At 41.1% G+C, this 23,233-nt stretch overlaps 2 protein-coding genes across 2 annotated transcripts in view; one reads left to right on the plus strand and one right to left on the minus strand.

Annotated features, from left to right (window-relative positions):
* Positions 1 to 23,233, plus strand: part of tmem117 (transmembrane protein 117) — a 46,460-nt gene that overhangs the window by 8,439 nt on the left and 14,788 nt on the right. Inside the window, exons 3-4 of the mRNA XM_084933901.1 lie at positions 12,113 to 12,245; positions 22,576 to 22,675. Coding sequence (XP_084790027.1) covers positions 12,113 to 12,245; positions 22,576 to 22,675 — 233 coding nt within the window. The remainder of the gene's footprint in view (positions 1 to 12,112; positions 12,246 to 22,575; positions 22,676 to 23,233) is intronic.
* Positions 4,609 to 7,941, minus strand: LOC146382901 (P2Y purinoceptor 1-like). Its single transcript, XM_084936104.1, has 2 exons — positions 7,896 to 7,941; positions 4,609 to 5,789 (listed from the first exon to the last, which is right to left on the minus strand). Exons 1-2 carry the CDS (start codon positions 7,939 to 7,941, stop codon positions 4,801 to 4,803), a joined length of 1,035 nt encoding a protein of 344 aa, XP_084792230.1. The 3' UTR covers positions 4,609 to 4,800.

A 23,233-nucleotide genomic window follows, 5' to 3' on the forward strand; every position in this document is an offset into this window, starting at 1 on the left:
ACTTACTGCTCATCGTGATATCCCCCACTAACATTGTGCAGATATCAGTCTACTATCTCTTCTATCCTCTGATACGTAGGGAGCCAGTGGGAATGCTTCTGGGTAGGAACACAATCCATGCAAAGGTCTGAGCATCTTAAAAAAAAAAAAAAAAAAAGAACTTTGGAGTGGCAGACTGAAAGTTTTTTTGTTTTTTGGGTTTTTTTTGGTTTTTCCTGTATCCACATTTAGAAGAGGGTGTCTTCTTGTTCCCTTGAACCAGAGCTAAAGTTCTGACACTGTTTGCAGTTTCATGCCTAACTTTATAGAAATGTGTCTCAGGCCTGGAAGCTGACATCGGTTTTGAAAGGTGACACATCCCCTGCATCATTTATAATTTATCATGGCCTAGAAAATGTTTTGCTGTGAATTGCACCCACAGCCTTCCTCTTTTTGTGCGGTATTTGTCACAATATATATATTATGTCTCCTCTCAGAAACCCACGCAGTTTTTAATCCAGTTGCTGCATAACACTTTATTTGAACTAGTTTTCATTCGTGTTGCTATACGGGTTAGGCATGGGTGCACCGCAGTGTTTCCACAGTGAATAAACTCTCTTTGATGAGTGACTTGTGTGATTTTTAAGTTGACATTTGAGGCTCAAGGAACAACCTATCCTGCTCCATTCAGCCTCTCAAGGCTATGTTTGCTCTCTAATCGAGTGGGTGCTAGCCAATGACTTCTGGTCATTCAAGGCAAGACTGGCTGTCATTACACATTTGTATAAAATCTTGGGTCATACTGGGTTCTCTGGGTTTCATGTCAATGAGTTCCTAATGAAATAATTGTTAGAGCCAGACCCAGTGTTCCAAGTCTCAGTCACGCAAAGCCACGTAACTATATGGGTATAGCTATTATAAATGCAGATACCGATATATGGCTAAATTGCTAATATTAGCCTGTTAGTCGGGCCCTAATAAGTGTGTTACAGGTGAAATAATGTGAAGAAGGAAGATTGTTTTAAAACGCACAGCAAAAATTTAACATTAGAACACAATTAGTTTAGGTTAGTATAAATGCAGCCGTCTATTTTGTCAATTTTGACTTTGCAGAAAATGACACTGCCCATCTCTTTAATGCTGCCTCAGTGACCATATTAGCATAAAATATTCACCTATTTCTCTCTGAGGCTTTGTGAATTCCAAAAGGCAAAGTGAAGGGTAATGTTAATTCATGTGGAGCACTGTCCTAACTGGATTAGATCCTACTTTGCATGTTATTACAGACACTTACATTCAATCAAGCTATGACTTCTCTTATCCACCTGAATTAGTCATTTAAGGCTCCAGATATTGTGAACAGCTCTTAAAAAATAGTAAGTAATGTGAGAGTTGGCCTCCAATGGTCACAGACCTCTGTGTGTGTGTGTGTGAGAGAGACTGAGATGTGATGTTGGCTGCTCTGTTGCTGGAGTGCCTCTCATCCCCTTTTCCCTAGTCTTGATGATTGTAGCCTGCAGGATGCCATCTGGGTTCTGTCATGAGTTATTACTGTGGCAAGCAAAGGCTGACATGGCTTATGTACAGCAGTATGTGGCCGCAGGTCAAAGTGAACTGAGTCTGTGTAGGAGTCAATGTGTGGGTGGCAGGATAGGAGGCTCTGTGTGTTATATTTATATGTATGTAGCTATGCGATATTTTATTGCCCGTGCATTTGTCTCTAGATGATGTGCTACAGTCGTGAGCAGGAAGTCTTTCCGAAATAATGAATTGTTGAAGTGAATTTTTGTTGCAGTCAGTTTCCCTGACTTCCCTGTCATTGTAAATTTAGGTGTGAACAAAAATAAATGTGCTACCTTAGGCTCCAGGAAAGGTTAAATGCACACAGGTTATAAAGCTTGATCACCATCAGCACCTCTCTACGGAATGTTTTTTAGAATCATTACTTTGGTTCAGTCTCACCATTTTCATTAGAAATTCAGTTAGTGTTTTCCTAGCTCTTTGACATAGCTAAGCGTGTGTCAGCTAAAAACGTAACACAAGTTATTTCCCCAGGATTCTGGCTCTTGCACCTCCTACTACATGATAAGCAGCAGGCGTAGTGGAGAAAAGGAAATCGGATTTGGAAGCGTACCTTTCCTTTATGAGATAATAACATAACCTTTTTGGTGGTTGTGAAGGGAAATTTGCCTTTTATCTTGTGTTGATATACAAACCTCGAAAACTCTCTGGAATATCACATGAAACTACAGATCAAGAATTAAAAAAACAAAAACTGACAAGTAATTGAACAGCAGAGGGAGACAAAGACACAAAGAGCAAGCAAACAAAGGAAACCAGCCAAGAGGAAATTGCTTATTTACCTGAAATGTATGACTTCAGAGCCAAGCCATAAATAACAAAACTAGACTTCCACACTGCTTACTGGAACAGGTACAGTGGTACAGTGGCCTAGTTGCCAGCTCTCTATGTCCCGGCTCTATTTGCTGCAGTCTCCCAGTGGAGGGAGTTCTTTTGTCACTTTCCCACCTCTGATTTATTATCCATATGCTTAGTTACAGAGGTGCTCAGCTCTGGGGACATTAGTAGCCGTAGCTGCTTCAACAAACACCCCCCACCCTGCCTCACAGTGATGCCACAGCTTGGCAAATAAGCAATGTGATGAATGGGTTTGGTCCTGTTCACATGCTCAGCTGCAGATAGAGAGGAAACTCAGGGTTTCTGTTCTGTTTTTTTGTTGTTGTTTTTTGTGTTCTGTTTTTTTACTCTTAGATCCCTAAGGGGGCAGGATTGTTCTGAGGTTTGGAATCAAAACAAGATGCAATAGTGCTGCATACTGAAACCTAAAATAGATGAAAGTGCATATGCATTATATGCAAACCCTCACAGTTTACAGTATAATGTGTATGAATAGATGACTTGAATACAGAGCAATGTTTGCAATACAAAGACTGTGCAATGTGTAGTTCAGGTATCAGTATGGATGGTACATTGTTGATGATGATCACATTTTCCATGGTAGCATCCACTTCTCTGCAATACAGTCAAAATATTTGAACAGGTACGGGCACCATAACTAACAAATAACAAGCGTCTAACAGGATTATATTTAATTCACCTGAGCCTTTCTGTTTTGATACAGGCATGGAGGCAAGCTGAAGTCAGAACCTGAACTTCATATAGGGATTGTTAAAATCTTAAGGGTCGGGTGACATAGAGTGTGTTTGGAAACTGTTTGGCAACCACAAGCTGTCAGATCAGCTTTGATGCTCCTCTTTAATAGACTCTGATAGTCAGTGTGGGGTGAACATTTGATAAAGAACACAATTCACATGATTGTCATGCTATGAAAAGCATAGCAGGCTAAACATCCATTCAAAAATGAGTAAAGTTCTGATAAGCAGACATTTAAGGTCTTCGAACTTGACTGGTCTGATGTTTTAAATTAGTAGTGTACTATGCAGTGTTGACTCACAGACACTAATTTGTGCTTTGAGGTGTGAACGTACAGAAAAAAGATTAACGGAGACTGGATTTTTAAGATTGATACCAATATTTGGCCGATGTAGATATAATTTTTCTTTTCACGAAACACACACGAAACATACACAGATTTTGGTATTTTTTGTTATGCGCAGTTACAGAGTCCTTACTATCATAATGTAATATGACAATGCAGTTTAAAAATAATCTTGTTTTATTGTCACAGCAAGTCGTGGATTACCTGTTTACACTCTGCCCACCTCTGCTCGGATCAGCTGGTTGTTGTGTTTGTGGCATTCCGTGTTGCCAACAGGGAAGTTGTGGCCAAATTCACCAATGTGGAAAACTTCCACATTGGTGAATTTGTTATATGAGTAAAAGACTCACTGCCACCAAAACAAGGAAACTAAAATACTTTGGTCATATGATGTAAAGCAACAAATAAAATCTGCTTAAAGTAAAGGAAAATTGAAAGACTTGGTCGTGGTATAATATCCTTAAACCAGTGATTCAGACTTGGCACACTAGTAATATTAAGAAATTCTGTGGACACAAAATAAATTGTGCTATTGATTGCCAACGGTCTTGGAGGATGAGGTACTTAAAGAACCTTTTATTCAGGTCTTTGGAAAATAATTTGTTACCTGTATGACTCTCATACATTATATAAGCAAAACTCAAGCTTGTGTTATGCCTTTTGACATCAGTGAGTGTGAAGTTAGCTGTGCGCAGATTTTAATAGGCACAGCTTCAATGCACAAACAAGGATAAGACCACAGAAGATTTATTGATTAATCTGATTTATTTTCATCTTAACCAAATGTTTATGTAATATAGAATAGACAATAATGCAATCTTGCTGTGTTGTTGCATTGATCCCAGATGGTCAGTCACAGCACTATACTTTTTCATTCCTCTTACACAGTAGATTCAGTAGCAGACAGGCCAGGATAATTATACTATTATATCATATCTGCCACTGGCACTGTAGCAACAGTGAAGCTGGATTCTTGCTCTAACACTTTTGTCCATTTGTGGAGGCGCTTATGGTGCAATGTAAAATGCTGATTGTTTGAACTGGAGATAGTGTGTTGACTATACATTGTTTTTAACACTTAGTGCTACTATACTACAGACCTGGTTGTTATGCCTTTTATCCTCTGGAGGCCATTAGGCCATAATTGCCACTAAGGTTGTTCTATATATTTTTTGCCACTGGCTCTAAATGACTGGGTCTGCAAAGGAATGCATAGCGCCAACATTATCTTAGTACCATGCCAGGACCTTATTTGAACCAAGGCAAGTTAAGGTAACTAGCCATAAACTGTCTCCAGCAAATCACTCAATTACCCCAATCCTCCTGCTGGCCCTGCAGCAGAACCTCCTGTATTGGCCTCTTTTCCATGCCAGGAACTTCCTCTGGAATTGTTCACCTGCCAGAATATACAGCACTGGGTCCAGGCAGCTGCTTACACTGCACATTGCTTCAGAAAACTCATAGCAAGCATAGAGTACATTGGTGTTGGAGGGGGTCACCAGGTTAGAAATCCTCATGAATACCATGGTGGTGGCCATAGTGTGGTAGGGCAGAAAGGAGACCACAAAGACGAGTATGGCGGCAGTAAGGAGATGTAGGGGCTTTCCTCTCGCTCGGTTGCTTTGACCTCTTGGGAGACGCCTCAAAACGCGAACCGTCATAGTGTAAAAAGCAAGCATGACAGTGAACGGCAGCAGGAAGCCTATTGTTGTTCTGATAATGATGGCTGTTCTGACATAGTAAAAAGGATCCTGGATCTGGTCCACACACACAGTGACATTTTCTGTGGGCTGAATAGAAAAAGTTAGAAATAAGTCAGGAATGGAGCTAAGGACGACCAACACCCACACGCAGAAGGAGCACAGTTTGGCTTTACCCGCATTCCACCAACGAAGAGAACTGATCGGGTGCACTGTGCCAACGAAGCGGTCGAAACTGATTAGAGTCAGGAAGAGGATGCTGCCATATATGTTGATGTTGAAGGAGGACTTCTTGAACTGACAGAAGATCTGTATGTTTGTGATGTGGGGCCTCCTCATGGTAATGTAGAGGGAGAAGGGCAGTGTGAGGATCCACCCTGAGTCACACAGAGTCAGGTTAAGCAGGAAAATGTTGCTGGAGCTTGAGGTTTTCCTAAAGCAGGTGTGGTTGATGAGCACTGCTAGGTTTCCCAGCAGTCCCACCGGAACAGTGAAAGCAAAGAGCACCAGCACGATGTAGCAATACCAATAGCTGTCCTCAAAATGGTTGCAGAATTTTGTTGACTGGTTCAGGAACACGAGAAGCTCGTCTGGGATTTAAGGACAGGAAGTTGTTAGTTTTTACTACAGTAGTTTTGAATATGTGATTATAAAGGTTGGCTTAAACTAATGTGAGTGGTCAACATTACCATGAGGATAGTTGGATGTCTAATTTACCGAATGTAGCCTTAGAGCTGCTTTGTCTGTCATATGAATGTTTGGACATTTGAAGAGTAATTTGCTCTATTGCTGAGAAGTTGGTGACAAACTGGAGACAGCTCACACATCTGTTTGATGTGAAACTAGATCCAACCAAAGTCTGATAAGCCTGCATTTGTGTTATAGGAAAAAAGTTGATTCATTAACAAGATACCATATTTTAATTTTGCATTGCAATAGGCTGTTTGGGTCTTACCATGATGCACTCTTCTTTACTTCTTTTCACTCTCTATGTATTTATAGACAGGGGTGCAGATAAGTGGTCCGCAGGTGCGCATGCACTGTCAAAATAAAAGACGCGGACCAGATAAGAAGTTGCAACACGCGTTTGCGTACATATAAAAGGCACTGTTTTTGTCGGCTAGAGTGGGATTTTCACGGCACATTCTGCACCACATCTCTGTGCGTTCATCATTTGTTTGAAGCCAGCTCACCTCCTGCAACCACTTTTCCGAGAATACGCGCTTCTTTTGCGGTTCGGACTCCTTCTGACATCTCTTTGGAGGTGGAGGAACACCAAAGTAATTGCTTCGACATCTTTAAGAGTTCTAAACAAATGTTTGTCCACCTCCAGAAAATCTTATGTATGCAAACGCGCGTTGCAACTTCTTATCTGGTGCGCGTCTTTTGTCTTGATAGCGCAGGCGCACCTGCGGACCACTTATGTGCACCCCTGTTTATAGACCACTTTGCATTTAAAAATGAGTTATTGTTAATATCCGTCTCTATTCTACAGTGTGTTTTTGCATTAAACTGAATCTCATCTCATGAAATCGCATTTTGTGTGTTCACAAATGTAAAATTGTGGTTTTCCAGGTACAGCAGTGGGGTTCTTGAAATCTTCTTGTAGCCTTTGAAATCAATGTTAATGGTCAGGAAATGGTGTTGCCCCTCTTGCCTCATTCTAGCACTATATTTACACGGACACACGTAAACGTTAAACCATCCTCCCCACAGATCTTAAAAAAGCTCTAACTCAAAATTCGAATTTCCCAAATGATTAAATCGAGGCTAACACCTTTAGAAATCTTGACCCTTAGATATAAAGGATATAAAAGTGATGTTAAACATGAGATAAATCAATGGTAAATGTCATCTTATTTACTCATAGGTCGATGGCAGTTAATGTCCTTTGTCAAAGTTCATCATATAACATTGGAAAGCAAAATGCTATGCATTCTGAATGCTGTAACTTTAATGTTTTATGTCATTCTTATTCTGTATTTTAAGACTGCATTCAAAATACTGCATTTTTGTATTCAATAGTTTTTTTTCCCCCAAGTCAGATGTTTTCATTTGTTTCACTGACTCTGCTGAGTACTTAAAGTAAGATGCTTCCCCACTCTCTCTCAGGGCTCTCTGTATTTACACTACTGTCTCTATAATCTCTGAGCATCACCAGTGTGTCCAGGAAGTGAGTGCTTGATTGTCTGCTGTGAGCAATGAAACCTGAGGGGACTGTTGATCTGTTCCCTCCACCATGTCGGCCGATGTTTGCACTTAATCAGAGATCAAACATTCATTTTGCTCAGTTGAGCAGACCTTTAATAATTCACATCTTAGCACCCTCTGAAAGGGAGAACAAAAAATTTCTGCTTTGGTTATTTAAAATGTGTAAATGACAGTGAAACATTCGTCACACTGGTATACTGTACATGTAAGTAATAAATTCTTTCCACAGCAGGAAGATTTGCATGTTTAATTTGAAAAAACAAAAAAAAAGGATTTTTTTCTCCTTCCAGAATCAAACTGGGAATCTTCTTTTGCTCCTGAGTGCTTGAATTAAATTGCAGGGCACTATATAAGTACTGCTTCATTTACCATTTACTAATTATGTCAACAACTACTTTTGACTCAGAAGCTTAATGTTAAGTTTTATAGGTTCATTTCCAATAAACTAACTAATGAAAGTATTTAAAATTGAGATTTGATCTTACCTTCTTTACTTGGTGCTGTACTGTCACTTTTTAAGAGCTGTGTCATGATGGAGGGATCACATCTCAAGCTGGCTTCAATGCTTCACCACCAATTGTTTGTTTCCCATGTGACTGGAGCTATCGATGCGCTGCTGCTTTATCTGTGCTGTGTGTGTGTGTGTCTGTGTATCTGTACATCCGCACAACACAACAAAAAGAGGATTAAACAGAAGTACTGTTTAAATATCAGGCGTAATTGCTTGTCCACGTGCGCCTGTGGATGATTGATTGCTGACTTCTGTTAGTGTTTACTGTCTGTGTGACCTGTGAGTGGATTATGATTTTGTAACCCGAGCACTTCCCCGAAATATCAAATAGAGGTGGAGACTGGTGACCATAAAGACAGAGAGGACCCTGCAGACACAGATTTAGCATTTAATAGAAATGACTTAGGAAGGAAACTGTCAGATGATGGCTAATAGTAGATAATACAGCCTATTTGTAATGAAAAATAAAGCACAAAATACTGGTGTAATGTTTTATGTCCTAAAGATTCTGCCATATTTTACGCTTTATTAAAAAATACTTTGGTAAACGTGCTATGAAGACGGTTATGTGCAGTGTCAAATTGTCGCCAGTAGATGGAGACAGAGCTGCGTCATTGATTTAGATAGAAACGACTTGAGGGAATTTGGGCATGATGTCATCCCAAACAGAACTTTAGTAACAGTTTCAGAAGAACGACACTATAAACGTAACGGGGATCAGAATGTAATGTCTGTGTGTTTGCACTGTGATTTAAAGACATGCAAAGTGTCCCCGTTTCTCTCTGTCTATCTTTTTTTTTTTCTTTAGTTAATCTTGTGTTTATGTGTGTGGCTTTCTTGTCCATGTGTCGTCGTTGTTGTTGTTGTCCCCAGCCGGGCCGAGCCTTGCAGTAGACATTGCTCATGAATCACGCCTTATCGGGATCCTCCACGGTGGGGAATTGCAGTGACTCAAAAGACTTGGTTGAATAGCCTTGAATCACCCCCGAGTTCCATCCTGCCCATACAGGCAATGAGAAGACCTCGTGTTCGATGGCACAGCGCGCTGCTTTAAAAGTCAGATGTGCCGATGCGCACTGTGCATCTACATCTAAGCGAGGACTCAGTGGCACCGGAGGCAATTAAGTTCACCCATGCAAGTCAATTCAATTATGCAACTGTGATGAGCCCTGAAATACCACAGACAAAAAGACGTATGGTGTGGCCTCACACCAGGCCACTTTGCTTTTGCTTCAACCGCTCCCTCAAAAATTGAGGAGGAATAATGTTATCAGGAGAACTTTCAGCTTTCTATTCTCTGCAGTACTTGCAATCAATAATCAAAGCTTTCACTAATCCAGCAAGATAATTATAAATATGTATATATATATATATATTTTTTTTTACATATCAAATTCATTTTCTGCAGGATTTTCATTCATTATAACCTCACTTTTTTTCTTTTTCTTCTTATCTCAGCGCCCCTTCCACTCCTTAGGAATGTCAACCTCTTGGTTTTTTTTTTTATGCGCACAGTGGAAAAAACTGACAGTGAGCAAGCAGAGATCGAACAGCATGTAAAACTATTCAAGAGTAAACCAGCCAGGCTGTAATGGGAAAATAAATGGAGCATTCTGCTTTGCTGTCTCTCTCTGGCTGTGTTTGTGTGTGCGCGCTTGTGAACACAAACACAATGAGCTCTTCGGGGAGCTGTAACTCAAAGGGACGCTGACTGAGCTCGAGGAGAGGAAAACAAAGAGTTGTTCCTGGGAAGATGGCCGCTTCTGGCACTGGATCACAGCTCAGAGATGAAGCAGAGACTGTGTGTGTGTGTGTGTGTGTGTGTGCACATACTGTTATAAACAGTGGAAATGGACTACTATAGCCAAGCTTACTCATCCAGGATTCCTTAATTAAGACTCAGCAGAGTTACCTTGAAGCAGCTGATGGTTGGGGACACTGACTGTCAGATGCTTTGAAGTTTTCTTGGAATTGCTGTTTAATTTAAAGGGGCACTTCACAATTTTTTAAATATTTAATTCAGCTTCCTCGTGATGGCAGCTGCTACTTAGTTTGGTTGTATAAGAGCTCCTGCAGCTTTGGGTGGAGCTCAGAGTTAATCAGATGACGGTCTAGTGATGTCATCAGTATGTCACAACTTGGCTCCCTGTAAAAGATGGACACAGCTGCTGTGACGCCACCCATTGGTTTCTGAAGTCCCATTTTTTTTAATCCCGGAAGCGTGTCTACTGTCGCCATCTAGGTTGCAAAAAAGATCTATGTGATGGGATGTGAGCAGGTCTGACATTGAAAACCTCAATCGTTGGTTTGTGGCTTGTGACTTGCTAATGACAATCACAAGTTGTTAGCCTTTAGAGGATGGTTTCACACCAGTGATAATCCTCCACTTTGAAACATAGCAGGGACAGATTTATAAAATAGACTTAATTTTTTTATTCAGCGTAACCCAAAAACTAGTGACTGAGCACTGAACTCATTATAAAAGTGTTTACAGAGTTCAAGTCAGAAAGCTGTTTCCTCAGAGGCTTGTATAGGACTGCAAGTCTTTTTGCAACCACAGGTATCGCCATCTAGTGGCCTGCAAATGAAGTGCAGATGTAAGGCACCTTTGCATTGACCTGAAAGCTGGATCCATGTTTTATATGCCTGTGGTCTAACTGTTTGTAACAGAAAATCAATGTTCAGTCAGTGTGCTAAACTGTGTTTTGTTTATTTATTTTTTTAATAAAGACATTCTTCACGGATCTCTCACATCACCTGCATTGTAATACAGTTATTTGTTAACTGGATTTATTTTACTTGCATTGTAAGTGAAAGGGACAGAAGTACCAGGATATGTTCACTTTTCTGTCAAATAAGGCAACACACACTGATGTATTTGACTTTGTGGGGATTAATTGTGTTAATTGCGCCCCCCCCCCAACCTGCCCATTCTGGGCCAGGAAAAAGCCCTTAATGAGCACATTTCAGTTGGAATTGATTATTGAAAATCAGATTTTCAATACTGCTAATTGCAATGGCATGGAGGTATGTCCTCTCTATTAGCTAATATTTATATGGATGTTTCAAGCAGAGCTGCCAAAAACAAAATTGCTTGCATTTTCCTAGCACTTTTATCCAAAGTGCTTTGTAATTGGCCTCTCACTCATCCATTCCATTCTCACTCAGACACTAAAGGCAGCAAGCCACCTTGTAAGGTGTCGTTCTCCAAGGACACTTCAAGCCATCAGCGCTGCGATTAGAAGATGACACACTCTCCCGAGCTAGCCTGCTAATACCTTCGTTGAGATCGTCAAGAGTCTAACAAAATGATCCTTTTCATGAATATCTTCTGTGATTATTCCGATTTTATAAATCTGCAATGTAAAATCTTTTGGGAATCTCTTAGTATATTTAAGTGTCATCTATTTAGTTTAAGAGTCGATTTGACCCAGGTGGTAGGAAGAAGCACACTAAATGTGCAAAACAGATTGCTTCTGTTGTGTGAGCACTTTTGGGTTGTAGTTCGAGGACTTTGACAGGTGTTGTGCAGTTAAGTTATGCGTGTCTTTGCTTCACACTTGCTATTTTCCCATCCTCTTTCTTACAAAATAAATGCCTTTTCATCCCACTCTAACCACCAAGTGTGACTTTAAGGTGTAAATATATTAAACAGGAGTCATATTACAAAAGCCAAAATAGCTGTAGTTTTACTAGTGTACAAAATAACCTTCAGAGTTGTGTTGAGTCCTGCCACCAGCTTTCTTTGATTATGTGTTCTGTGCAGAAGGCTGCGTATCTGAATCAATCTTATACTCTGCCAGAAAGGTATTTCACCATAATTTGATTCAAAGCCAGGACTGTATTTAAAACAAAACACCACGGGTCACAAATGTCTGAATAATTTCTCTAAACTGTAAGCGTCATGAAACACAAGCAGACATCCATCGTTGGCATCGTCAGCAGATATAACGACATCCTGAAACCGGGCAGGAAAAGGCCCTTACTTCAGGGCGCTAGAAGTGACGCCTCTAACTGGTCTTTAATCTTAATTTCACTGTGTAAAGGGCACGTGTCTGGCAGCGGAGGACATTATTGATCTCCGACTAATTAATTTACTTTCATCCCCATTTTCGCGGCCATACGTGTTAGCAGGTTGACATGCTGTTTGAAGCGCCACTGACGGCAGTGTCCTTGTCGTGCTCCCTTTAGGTCGATACCTGCGCCTGAAAATGTTCCGCGAGGATCATGGCTCCTGGATGACCATGTTCTTCAGCACCATCCTCTTCCTCTTCATCTTCTCACACATCTACAACCTTTTCCTGCTGATGGCTGGGAGCATGAAGTAAGACGTTCAATCGCTCTCTTTCTCTCTCTCTGCTCCTTCCTACCCCCACCCTCCTTACCTCCTCATTCTGTGCTTCCCATTTGTTAGGGCCATTGTATGCTCCCCTTTGGCTGGTGTGATTGATCTAAACGTCTTGCCTGAATAGAGACTCGATACCGCTCTGATTAATCAGCCCTGACTTTAAATCTCAGGTGAGGGCAGACAAAGTGGAGGGTGGTTAATCCTGAAAGATCACCTTTAGCACCTGCACTTATTCTCCCACGATCTTGACTTTTATTTATTTATTTTTTTTTAATGTGTTCTTGACATCTCTCTGGCTTAAAACCAAAATGTTGTTTTTTGTTTTTTTTCCCCGTGTCACTCAGTCTGGGGTCTTGTGTTTTTTAGCTACCGCTGCGCCAGCTTTCCTGCTGAGAAACCACAGCAGAGCTCCCACACCCACACATCAAGCCAGTGACAGAAATCAGTTTATTGCATTTGCAATGTGGCCATCTAGATGAAGGAAAACACGCCCTTGAAGCGGGCCAGCCAGCCAGACACGAGGTCGCAGCAAGGTGATTTACCATTTTATCTGTTTGGCCTGTTAAAAGAAAGAAAGAAAGTGTGGCAGCTGTCTTTTCAGGTACAAGCTGTCACGAAGGGAAGGCCAGGGCTGTCGTGTGTCCATACAGCATACTGCTTTTCCATATTAACAAGGAGCTTGAGCTATCCACGAGGTGCAGGCAGATGAAGGCTATTAGCTATAGGCAAGGTGTGGTGTTTTTCTATGGCCAGAGGGATGAGTTTGTATAATCGGCCCATCTGTCACGCCGGCCGGCACGGTGGCACCGGCATCCATCTTGTTCTGTGTCTCGCTGTCCGAGAGACGGGAAGTGGACGGCCTAGAAAAGGGGCCAGAGGAGGTCTGGGAAGGGGGGTCTGCTGAGACGTCAAATGCTGCTTGCTCAGGGAAAAGTTCCCCTTGCAGTTCTGCTGAGTCCATCTGTCACAGAGATGACCCTTATTTTAACATTTCAGTCTTGAATCATTGAGGAGGGGGGGCTTTAGTTTTTTACTCTGTCACTGCATTTTTGAACAGTCTTAAAATGACATCTGGATAATAGTGATGGGGGAGAAATAATGACATGTTCAGATGCTTCGAGAGGCGTAACTTATCATTTACATTTAACATGTGCAAGTTACGCATTCTGTTCATGCATCAAATTCATCAGTTGTCTACGTATGAAAAATAAATAGATAAGTAAAAATGGCAGCTGTAACGGCCAATTAAGCAATTACACTAAAACCCATCCCTGTTTGCTTTGGATGTGTGGAGAGTTACAGCAGTTAGTGGGGGGCTGTAAAGCTCTACTGGTGAAGACAGATGGTGCTGTTGTAAAGCGAGTTAGGCCGCCGCTGCCAAGACACCTGCTCAGTTTTTTTTTTTCCTTTCATTTTTTATTTATTAATTTATTTATTTTCTGCACTTGCTCCCACCCGCCCCCCTCCTGTCCCTCTATCCCTCGCTTGTTTTCTTTCGGCTCCAACAGTGTGTCCACCAAGGACCCGGGCCCTGCCAAAAACCATTAGTGTTCACATCTCTGTTCAAGACCGACATGTAAGAGCAATGTTCACACTCCGCCAGGACGCTCCCTCAGAAAACCGGGCTCTGGGCTGTGATAGCAATGTATGCAGCAACGTGAGCGAAAAAAAGGTGACGGAGGGAGGGAGGGAGGGAAGAAGCGTGGCGGGCAGTGGGAGAAGTGCTTCAGCCCTGATGATGCAGTGAAACTTAAGTCTTTTGATCTGTGTCCAAAACCCTATTTGCATCGCCTCCTTTCACTCCTCAAAGCGCTCCCTCCTCCTGCAGCGAGACCGTTGGAGTTTTTTCTCTCTTGCCACAGCCCAGAGGAAAAGTACAATATCCCTTTGTGGCTGCAGCTGCCCCTCCTGTGAGGACGAACGCTGCTTTACCTTATTTATTTATACTGAAAGAAGAAGCTCCTGTGAGGGATCATTACCTCTATGAGTCTTTAAAGAGAAGGTGGTGCAGGCACGGGGTTTTCCAGCTTTGACATCTTGCCATGTTGCTGCACTGCAGGGGATGCTTTTCTGGTGGCCAGACAGGGGTTTGGCCCACACTCACACACGCACACACACCCCATATTGTTCACGTCTTGCACCTCGCTCAAGTTAGCAGGGGTGTGTGTGTGTGTGTGTGTGTTGAATTGGGTGTCTGAGTATGTGCGTGTATGTGTGGAGGGGTGTTGGCTCGCTGACCTGATGCTGTATGCTGGCCATGCCCTGCGCTCATTAATATGCTTTAATTTTCTTTGACCTTTCAGTTGGTCTTGAGCTTGATTTAATCAAATCCAGTTATAAATCTGCAAGGAAAAAATAAATAAATAAAAAGATAAACTGTGCCATCAGGACGCCAAACATTCGCTGATAAGAGATGGCATATCATATTTTCTTTTTCTTTTTTTTGGATGACAAGTATTTAGTCATGATTAGTCATGTACAATGGATTCATCAGTGCTGTTATCACTCAGCTGAAAGAGGTTTCCAGACTGTGTAATCTTGCACGTCCAACTGCATGTTAGCCAATATTTAAACAGCCACTTGTAGGTCAACAGCGATCAACCTGTTACCTGGCTTATGTCACATCAGGAAAAGGCTTCATCCACCGTGGCTCCCTGGGAGCTGTAATCTACACTTGTTACCGAACCCCTCACATCTGGGCTATTTGCATTTTAATGTAACTGTCAGATTAGGGGAGGGTGGAGGCGGGGGGGCTGTTTGTGCGAAACCAGGGGAGTGTGACCGCCCAGGGAGTTTGACGGGCTTCATGAATGTTCTGTCACGCCGCGCAATCCCATTCGCCATCTTACGGCACCATTACCAGCCGAAATCAGTCCCTAATTAGATGGTGTTATTTAATTAAGACGGCCCAATGCGTGGCGCACACATTAATCATGACTAATTTAGAGAAAGGGGGGAGGTAAAGTATGCAGAGGTGGAAGAAAAGCGGGGAAGCCTGGAAGTTTGATCTGAAACCGAGTTAGAGTGGGATAGGCGGTGGGGGAGGCTAAAGCTGAAAAATGACATCTATGTTTCTTTTCTTCCTTATCCAACACAGAGGTAGATGGATGAATGCCGGGCTGTCGGGGCAGGAGGGGGTGTAAGCTAAGCAATTGAATTGTGGAGCAATGGATAGGGGGAGGTTTGCAGTGGACGGATATCTTCAGCGAGGAGCGGAGAGGGTTGGATGTGACATTTGACTACAGTGAGATTAGACGCCACTATAAGTTTATTTGTTTGGTTTACCATGATCCTTTGTGTGGCATGCATGCAAGTCCCCCTCGACCGTCTGTTTGCTTGTCTGGCACTAAGCTGGGGTAATACCGTAGACAAAAGGCTAAATAAACAGCATGTTCTGGTACGCGGATACCTCCTGTTGCTTGCAGTGCGGGACTTTGTGCTGCCTATGATACAGCGGGTTCAATGAACTGCCCTATACTTAATGATGCGCTAGAAAGAGGTTTATATTTTCTCACTTTGTAGTATTTATTTATTTTTTTAATAATTCCTGAACTCGTGTTTTTAAAGGGGTTAAGATGCTTCGTTTCTTTCTCCTTTCTGAATGTATTTCCCTGCAAATATTAACACTATATTGTTACTTCATGCTGTTGTTATAGAGCTGGTTGATTTGGAACCATTGATTTGAATTGTTTCCTTGTGATTTGGGGATTTAGGGCATATATGGAGCATAAAATCAAAGCAGAAACACTTTACAAAGGCACAAAAACATTGAAAATGTGATCATCACTTTTTTGGTGCCTTTTGCAGATCCTTTCGTTCAGTGGGAAAATAATTGGCAGAATATAGTGTGATGAAAATAACAATTTGTTAGTCTTAGATCGGCATGCTGATTAATATTCGGTATGGCTCAGTGTTTTAGACGTTGTCCAAAATACTTTACTCTTACGTCTTAATATTGAAAGTCATTTACAGTTTGCAAATCACAGTGAATATCTTTGGATTGATTGCCTTTACCTACACCTACATGTACATTCTAAGAGCTCCTCCTGTTTGCTTTCACACTCCTACACACGCGTTTCACGTTGCTATCTGAGTCATTACTGTGTATTTATGAAGTGTTTAGTTATTGTAAAGCTTTTCCCTTCAGAGTTATTTTATCTTTGCTCAGAATATCTCTAAACACAGTCTGGGTGCTATATCAAACTGTTGTTTTCTCTCTGACTACATTAACGTGCGGTTTCCCTGGAGCGTCAGCGGTGGCTGAGGTTGTCGTCATACTTCGTCATAAAGACAGTTCTAAAGAGGTGCGTGCCAGCTGGGAACTATAGTTGTATTATTTATATTATAGTACAGACAGACATGTACTGTAATATGTAGATGATTTAGATATGTAGATATCTAGAAATGTAATATGTAGATATACGTAAATGAAAGGTGGGTAAGGAAAGTGTACTAAGACATGAGGTCCACTGATTATGAATGAAACAGCCACTCCACACCTCAACAGTACAAGACTCAGCTGCACCCTTGCATTTAAAGGAGAAAGGACTCTTTTTAGAGGATGCCAATGTTCTCATTTTGGACCTAGAAGACAGATCAAGACTTAGAGGTCATCTGCATCCACTGCGAACGAGCATTGTTGAACAGAGGTGGTGCTTTACAACATCAGCTGTCAGCCACCTACAATGCAGTCCTGAGATCCCTTCCCAGGTGTCTTAACCCCCCGCTCTCACCTTGCCTCAGGCGAGCTCACGTGATGGGGGGTCGGGGGGGATGTCTTGCAGAGGTTCCACACCTTGGGCCCGGTGACAGTAATGATCACGACTTTATTCGTACCTTGGGTCATGTAGCGATTCACACGATCAATAGTGGGTTGACAACCGTCAGGACCACCACCACCAAGGGGGCAGTCCCCTCTAGGTCTCAAATATCTGAGGCTCTGTCAGTTGTTTTAGAACTGAAAACATCTTTACCAACGTAAAGAAGTCCAGTTGCTTTCTTTTATGTACTCAAGACTGATATGGATGTGGTCATTTAAAAATCTGACATTGGCTGATTTTTTTTCTTCGAGACCCATAAAACAGGGTGACACTGAATAGATTTCCCTAACATTTGTTATGTTTAGGTATTTATGAGTCCTTAGTGACATAATATAACAACGCTGCTTAAAAATAATCTTGTTTTATTGTCACAAAAACAATACGCTCTGGCAGACTCTGCCATGATCAGATGGTTGCTTTGTTTGTGGTGATCCAAACACGTGTCGCTTTCTGGTAAACAAACTATGCCACATCATTACTCATAACGCAATAAAAGGGTGTTTCTCTTGTCTGTTCTTTACTTTTAAAATGTTAATTTATTTATTTCAGTACCAATATATTGGAAAATAGCTAAAACCAGGCATTGTATCAGCCCCACTGAATTATCAGGCTCTGTTGTGCATTCATGAAATGAACTGGGGCATAATTGGACATATGTGAGAGTGACTGACCGGTCACCATTATGGGCTGGGAATACTGGAAATCGGCAGATTCCTTTGCCTGGCTGGTCGATTGGTGCAAAAAAAACCCCCAAAAAACCCAACAACAACATAAAACTTTACGTGCTGTGTTGCTATTACATTTTTGGTCAATTTTTCAATAAAAGCAATTCATAAAACATTCCCTGGCATTTCCAAATGCCACACATAGCACAGAATAAAACAATACTAAGCAAAATCTTTAGGTTTACATCTATACAGGGTTTTCTGAATGTTTTTCACTACCTTTGTTGATTTCAGATATGCCCTTAAGTTGAACTAAGATGGATCTACTTTTGATTTATGAACATTTATGAACTTAAAAATCTAAATATTGTCACTGATGAAGAACAAAAAAAAGGTTGTCCAAACACAGAATATCAACTTTATGACTGCACAAATGCAATCAGCCTGAAAATCTTAAGTTTAAAAATAAACTGGGATTCCTGCTCTTGTATTTGTTATGATACTGCGAATAAGGCCACTTTGTTTGTGTCGACGTTAGTGGCAAAGGCTTGGGATTAGTGACAAATCCACAAAGAGCTGTCGATGTCACCGGGAAATCATCACATGAGAAATAAAGAAGTTAAAGAAAGAACCCTGCGTAAAGTCTGTAGCACCTTTTGTCATTTGCTTTTAACCAAATGTCCCTCATGTACATTAAATGTTTAAATGTGTCGTTTAAAAATTTTATGTGTTATTGTTAAGACTTTGAAGTGCCTGTAAATGCATTTGGTGGTAAAGCACAAATGCACCTAGTTGTGGACTCTTCTGTCCTAATAGAAAACTGATGAGTAGAAGAGCCAGATACTGTCTATGATATTGCTCACTGATATTTACTCCCAATCTTGAGCCAAGGGAATGGCAAAGACTATAGGATTCAATCTTCAGCCAGTTTAATACAATGGGTGAGTGACAAATTGAGATTGAGATTTTAAGTTGCCTTGGGAGACGGTGTAGTGATAGTGAAGAGAGTCAATATTGACAGCTTTATGCTTCCTGGTAACCACTGCTGCTCACTGTTGTATACTGTAAATACAGCCTTGTGTACTGTAGTGCAGAAGGAGGAGACAGGCAATGCATTTTAATGTGGAGCCAGCCAAGGTCGCAATTTAATGTTCTGACGGAGTCCAGTCTTTACGGGGCAGAAGAGGTCACTCGGTTGTTACAGTCACTAAATCACTGCCTGTCCAAAAGAGAAAACAAGTTTATAAAAGCCAGTGTGAGGGCTTATGTATACGTCCAAGTGGACATTGAAAAAATTAGTAGAAATTGAGGGCATGTGATGACTCAGAGTAGTGAAAGCTCTCTCAGCATGCTGTTTTATACCCTTAACCATCATAGCTGCTCTTACTTGGCATATTTGATTAAAATAAAATTAAATCATAAACCTTTTTTTTTTAAATTAAATATATCAAGGAAGACTGTGCACAGTGTGAGGGTTGGGCACAATGCTGCATTGCAGATTGCTGATGAAATGGAAAAGCCATAACAGTAGAGGAAAGACTTTTATTGGTATACATATTTAAAGCCCCTGCACAGAGCCACACTATTCCTGAGAGTCTCGTTACGTGGCACATTCGTGTGGTTTTATGTGGCCACAGTTCTAAAAGGAGGTTCCGATGCATTATCTTGGGAAAACACGTACCTCTGGCTTGGGCGATACATAATGATTTTAATAATGTTCGTGTGCTAATATAATGAAATGGAAAATAACCGAAGGCCCTGGGAAATTCTAACTGGACATTGTAATTCAAAAAACTGCACTATGACTTGCTATAGATGTTATCACTCCCTAGATGAGGCCACAGCATCTGAACTGAAAGTAAAAAATATTTAAATACTTGCTTAGCAGTGTTTAAATGAAATGTAAATAAACAAATTAACACAGGCTAATGGCAAAGAAAAATCTGGCTGCCAGCATTACTTTGACAAAAGTCAATATTATTTAACCCAAAAGATGATAAATTGATGCTCTTACCCCAAACCCATAAAGCCTTGATCTCCTGGAGCAGCAGTCCCCAACCCCAATATTTTCACGGACCAGCCTTTAAGGTGTCGCAGATAAATACAACAAAATAAAACCAGAACCGGTACCAAAGAAAAAGAAGATTTATTCATCACACATGGGAAAAGACCCAGGGAAACCGAGTTAACGATAAAAACGATTAAAAACAATAAAGCTGAAAACCATGAATTTCACACCCGAGCCTCAGCTCTCGCAGCCCGGTACCATGACAACGACCGGTCCGGGGGTTGGGGACCGCTGTCCTGGAGGATTCTTCCTGTTAAAAGGTAGTTTTTTTCTTCCCACAGTTACCAAGTCTTTGATCATAGGGGGTCATGTGATTGTTGTGGTTTATAATATTCTTATCTACTATTGTGGGGTCTTTAACTTACAACAGAAAGCACTTTGATGTGTCTGTTGATACGAAATGGTGCTATATAAATCAAATTGATTTGAATTATCAGTGTAAAAAAAAATTAAAAAGGAAAGTAAGTAAAAATCAAAGCACATAATACAACATAAATAATGTGATGTGAACTTGAGTGACAGTGACAGCTAAACCCAGAAAGGTATCTCTAGAGACTTGAAGAAGTAAAAAAAAGAGAGATTTCTTGGCACCAAAGGGGGGGAAACGAAATATTTTGCAGATGGCAGCACTAGTGCAACAGTTGAAATGGTCTGGTTAATGTCAAACAGGGGTAACACCCAAACTCCTCAAACTTTGTAAGTCTTTACCCTCTGTAGCACAAAATTGTAATTTCTTGCATGCGATGGGACAAGACAAGATAGAAAGGCATTGAAATGTCCTTGAATATTATGTCTGAACAAGTGTGGGAAACCTGATAACATTCCTCAGAGGGTCAAAGCTGGCTGAGCCGGCCGTGCTGGCACTGACATTGCAACTGGCTCTGCGATTAAGCCACGGGAGCCATTTTAGGGCTGATTATTCATGGTGCTACTGTACTGATGTTCCACTACACTGAATTCTCTCATTAGGTCATCTGGCTCTAAAGGCCATTAAATTTTCAGTCAGCATGAATAAGTCAGAGAGTTCTGCCTCTGATCATGCAGTGCGAAGAGTCCCCAAACTCATCATAGGTGCTCTGCAAGAAAAGGAAAAAAAAAACCTACTTCAGTGCAGGGGTAACATTTGCTCAATTAAATATGTGAGAAGGGCAGGGGTTGGCAGCAGGGTAGTTTTTTAGATTTAAAACCTACCATGTGGTGCCAGACAGCATTTCCAGAAGTATCGATTAGAATTTCGCTGCGGGTAAATGACTCCCAATGGAATCTCCTTGGCAACTGGAGCCGTGCCAAGCCACTGAATGTCTAACCGACTTAATGCAGATATAAATTGCCATTCCAATCAAGGCCGTTTTATTTGCGGCCTTAAGTGAAGCAATACGTCACCTGCAATGCTGCACATTTTCGTCAATAAAATCCTGTCAAATCCGTTAAATGCATGCTGCATTGATGACATATGATTTATGCTGCTTCGTTCCAGGGAAGGATATGTCATGCATAGTTGGAGTAAGCAGGTAGTTAAGAACGGTTGGCATTTGGGTCCCTAGTGCACTACAATTAATCATAATTGCTTTGTATTGCCTATGAACCTGTATTGTGCTTTAGATCTGCACTCCCATAGCATGAAAAGCATGAGCAATTAGCTTTAATTAAAACTAATTCCTACCTGTAATATCTTGAATGGCTTGCCTTCCGCGGCTTTTCGTCCAATTGTTTCGACTTGTGTGACAACAGCTCATTTACAAAGTGAACATGAAAATGAAGCATTATGGCGAAACATGCACTGAAATAAACTACTAGATTTTTTTTTTCTTTTTCCGAAGCTTCAGTGCTATAGAAAATATTTTCATTGGTGTTTTAATGTGGCCAGAAAATAACTGGAGAAAACAAAGAGAAATTGAACCATTGACTTCAAATACGACCCCTTGAAAGCACAGCCAGAGCCCTATCCACTGCCATCTATTATATTCATGAGTGTGACCTGTCGGGGGTGAGAGGAGGCTGCAGGGGGAGGTGATGGGCGCCCACCTGCTCAGTTTCTAAGACAACTGCCTGCCAGGAGATCAAACAGGCCTCCTCGCTCCCCTCTGTTCTCCTCCTCCTCTCCCTTGCAAGTCCCATATACGAGGCGACTGACCCACTTTTCCTGCCTCCCTGAGCCATTACCTGGAGAAAATGTAGAGATGTGGTGTGCGAGCTGTTGGGTTGGTGGGTGGGTTTGCAGCACTGAACAAAAGCTTCTCATCTTCTCCTACTGTACAGAAATGAAGGTATAACAAGGACTCCAAAGAAAGCATGTCATTTCTTATCAGATGCTATTGCATGTGAGATTGCTTCTCTAATGGCGTGTCTTGGCCTAGTATGTGTTTTGCTTCTGTGCTGCCACACATGTTAACTGAGCTCACTCAGCTCGGCAAATTTGCCAGACAAATGGATAATTTGCCAAACACTGCGGGACCAAATGAAAGTAGTGATACTGCATAAATTCCATTGCGCTGGTGTAAATTGTTTACAATCCTAAGGGCTTTATGGAAGGTAGAGCCATCACTCATTGTTTTCACAGCATTAGATTGATATTGATTGACTCTGACAGCTAGCATCATGATACTTAGGCCCAGTGACCATTTTCTCTCTTTCCCCCTCTTAGCTCATTTTCGTCAGTCCTCTTGCCACCTTCCTTTGTGCTTGCCTTTATTACCCTTATGCTACTTTTTTTTTTAATGTTCTTTTCACTCTGGTGCTCTCTTTCCTTACAGGCCTCACATGGTGACAGAATACATGGGCATCAGGAATGAGAGTTTTATGAAGATTGCTGCTGTGGGGACATGGATGGGAGATTTTGTCACTGCCTGGATGGTGAGATTTGAACTCATCCGTGTCCACATTAAATAAGTCAGCTTTTATGAAAAGAAAGACAGACCTTCAAATTTTAACCCTGCATTATGAAAAGCACAATGACTGAAAATAAACCTCTTATTCATGCTAACACCACGATTTGTTAAATAAAATTGTGTTAAGCTTTATTTTTTTCAACACATAATAGATCGCAGTTTATTAAAGAATAGCAGCTTTATTTGAGAAAATGTTCAAATATAATTGGAAATGCTGAATAACTAAAATACTAATACTTTTTGATAATTTTATGACTCTTTTTTTCATACCTGATACAAAAAAGATCTAATCATTTTCATATAAGAAGAGAAAACCAATTAGTTCAGCCTGCTTCATTAAAGTGCAATATACAGTTAGCAAAATAATAGTAAAAATCTAATAGACAAATGCATAAGCAAGTCAGTATTAAAAAAAGTGAAATAAAAACTCAGTCTTGCTAAACTTGGGATTCTTGTGAAAACATCTGCATTATATTGTGAAATGTTTTCCTGGTAACATTATCTGATAAGCCTTGCATGGCTG

Source organism: Perissodus microlepis, chromosome 7, assembly GCF_051167445.1.
Source record: "Perissodus microlepis isolate ML-2025 ecotype Zambia chromosome 7, ASM5116744v1, whole genome shotgun sequence".
Lineage (NCBI taxonomy): Eukaryota > Metazoa > Chordata > Actinopteri > Cichliformes > Cichlidae > Perissodus > Perissodus microlepis.

Excerpts from the sequence above, each read along its gene's own strand:
- LOC146382901 (XM_084936104.1), bottom strand. The coding sequence starts at position 7,941 with ATGACACAGCTCTTAAAAAGTGACAGTACAGCACCAAGTAAAGAAG. Across the intron at positions 5,790-7,895 it reads TACAGCACCAAGTAAAGAAG|ACGAGCTTCTCGTGTTCCTG; the intron begins GTAAGATCAAAT and ends CTTAAATCCCAG.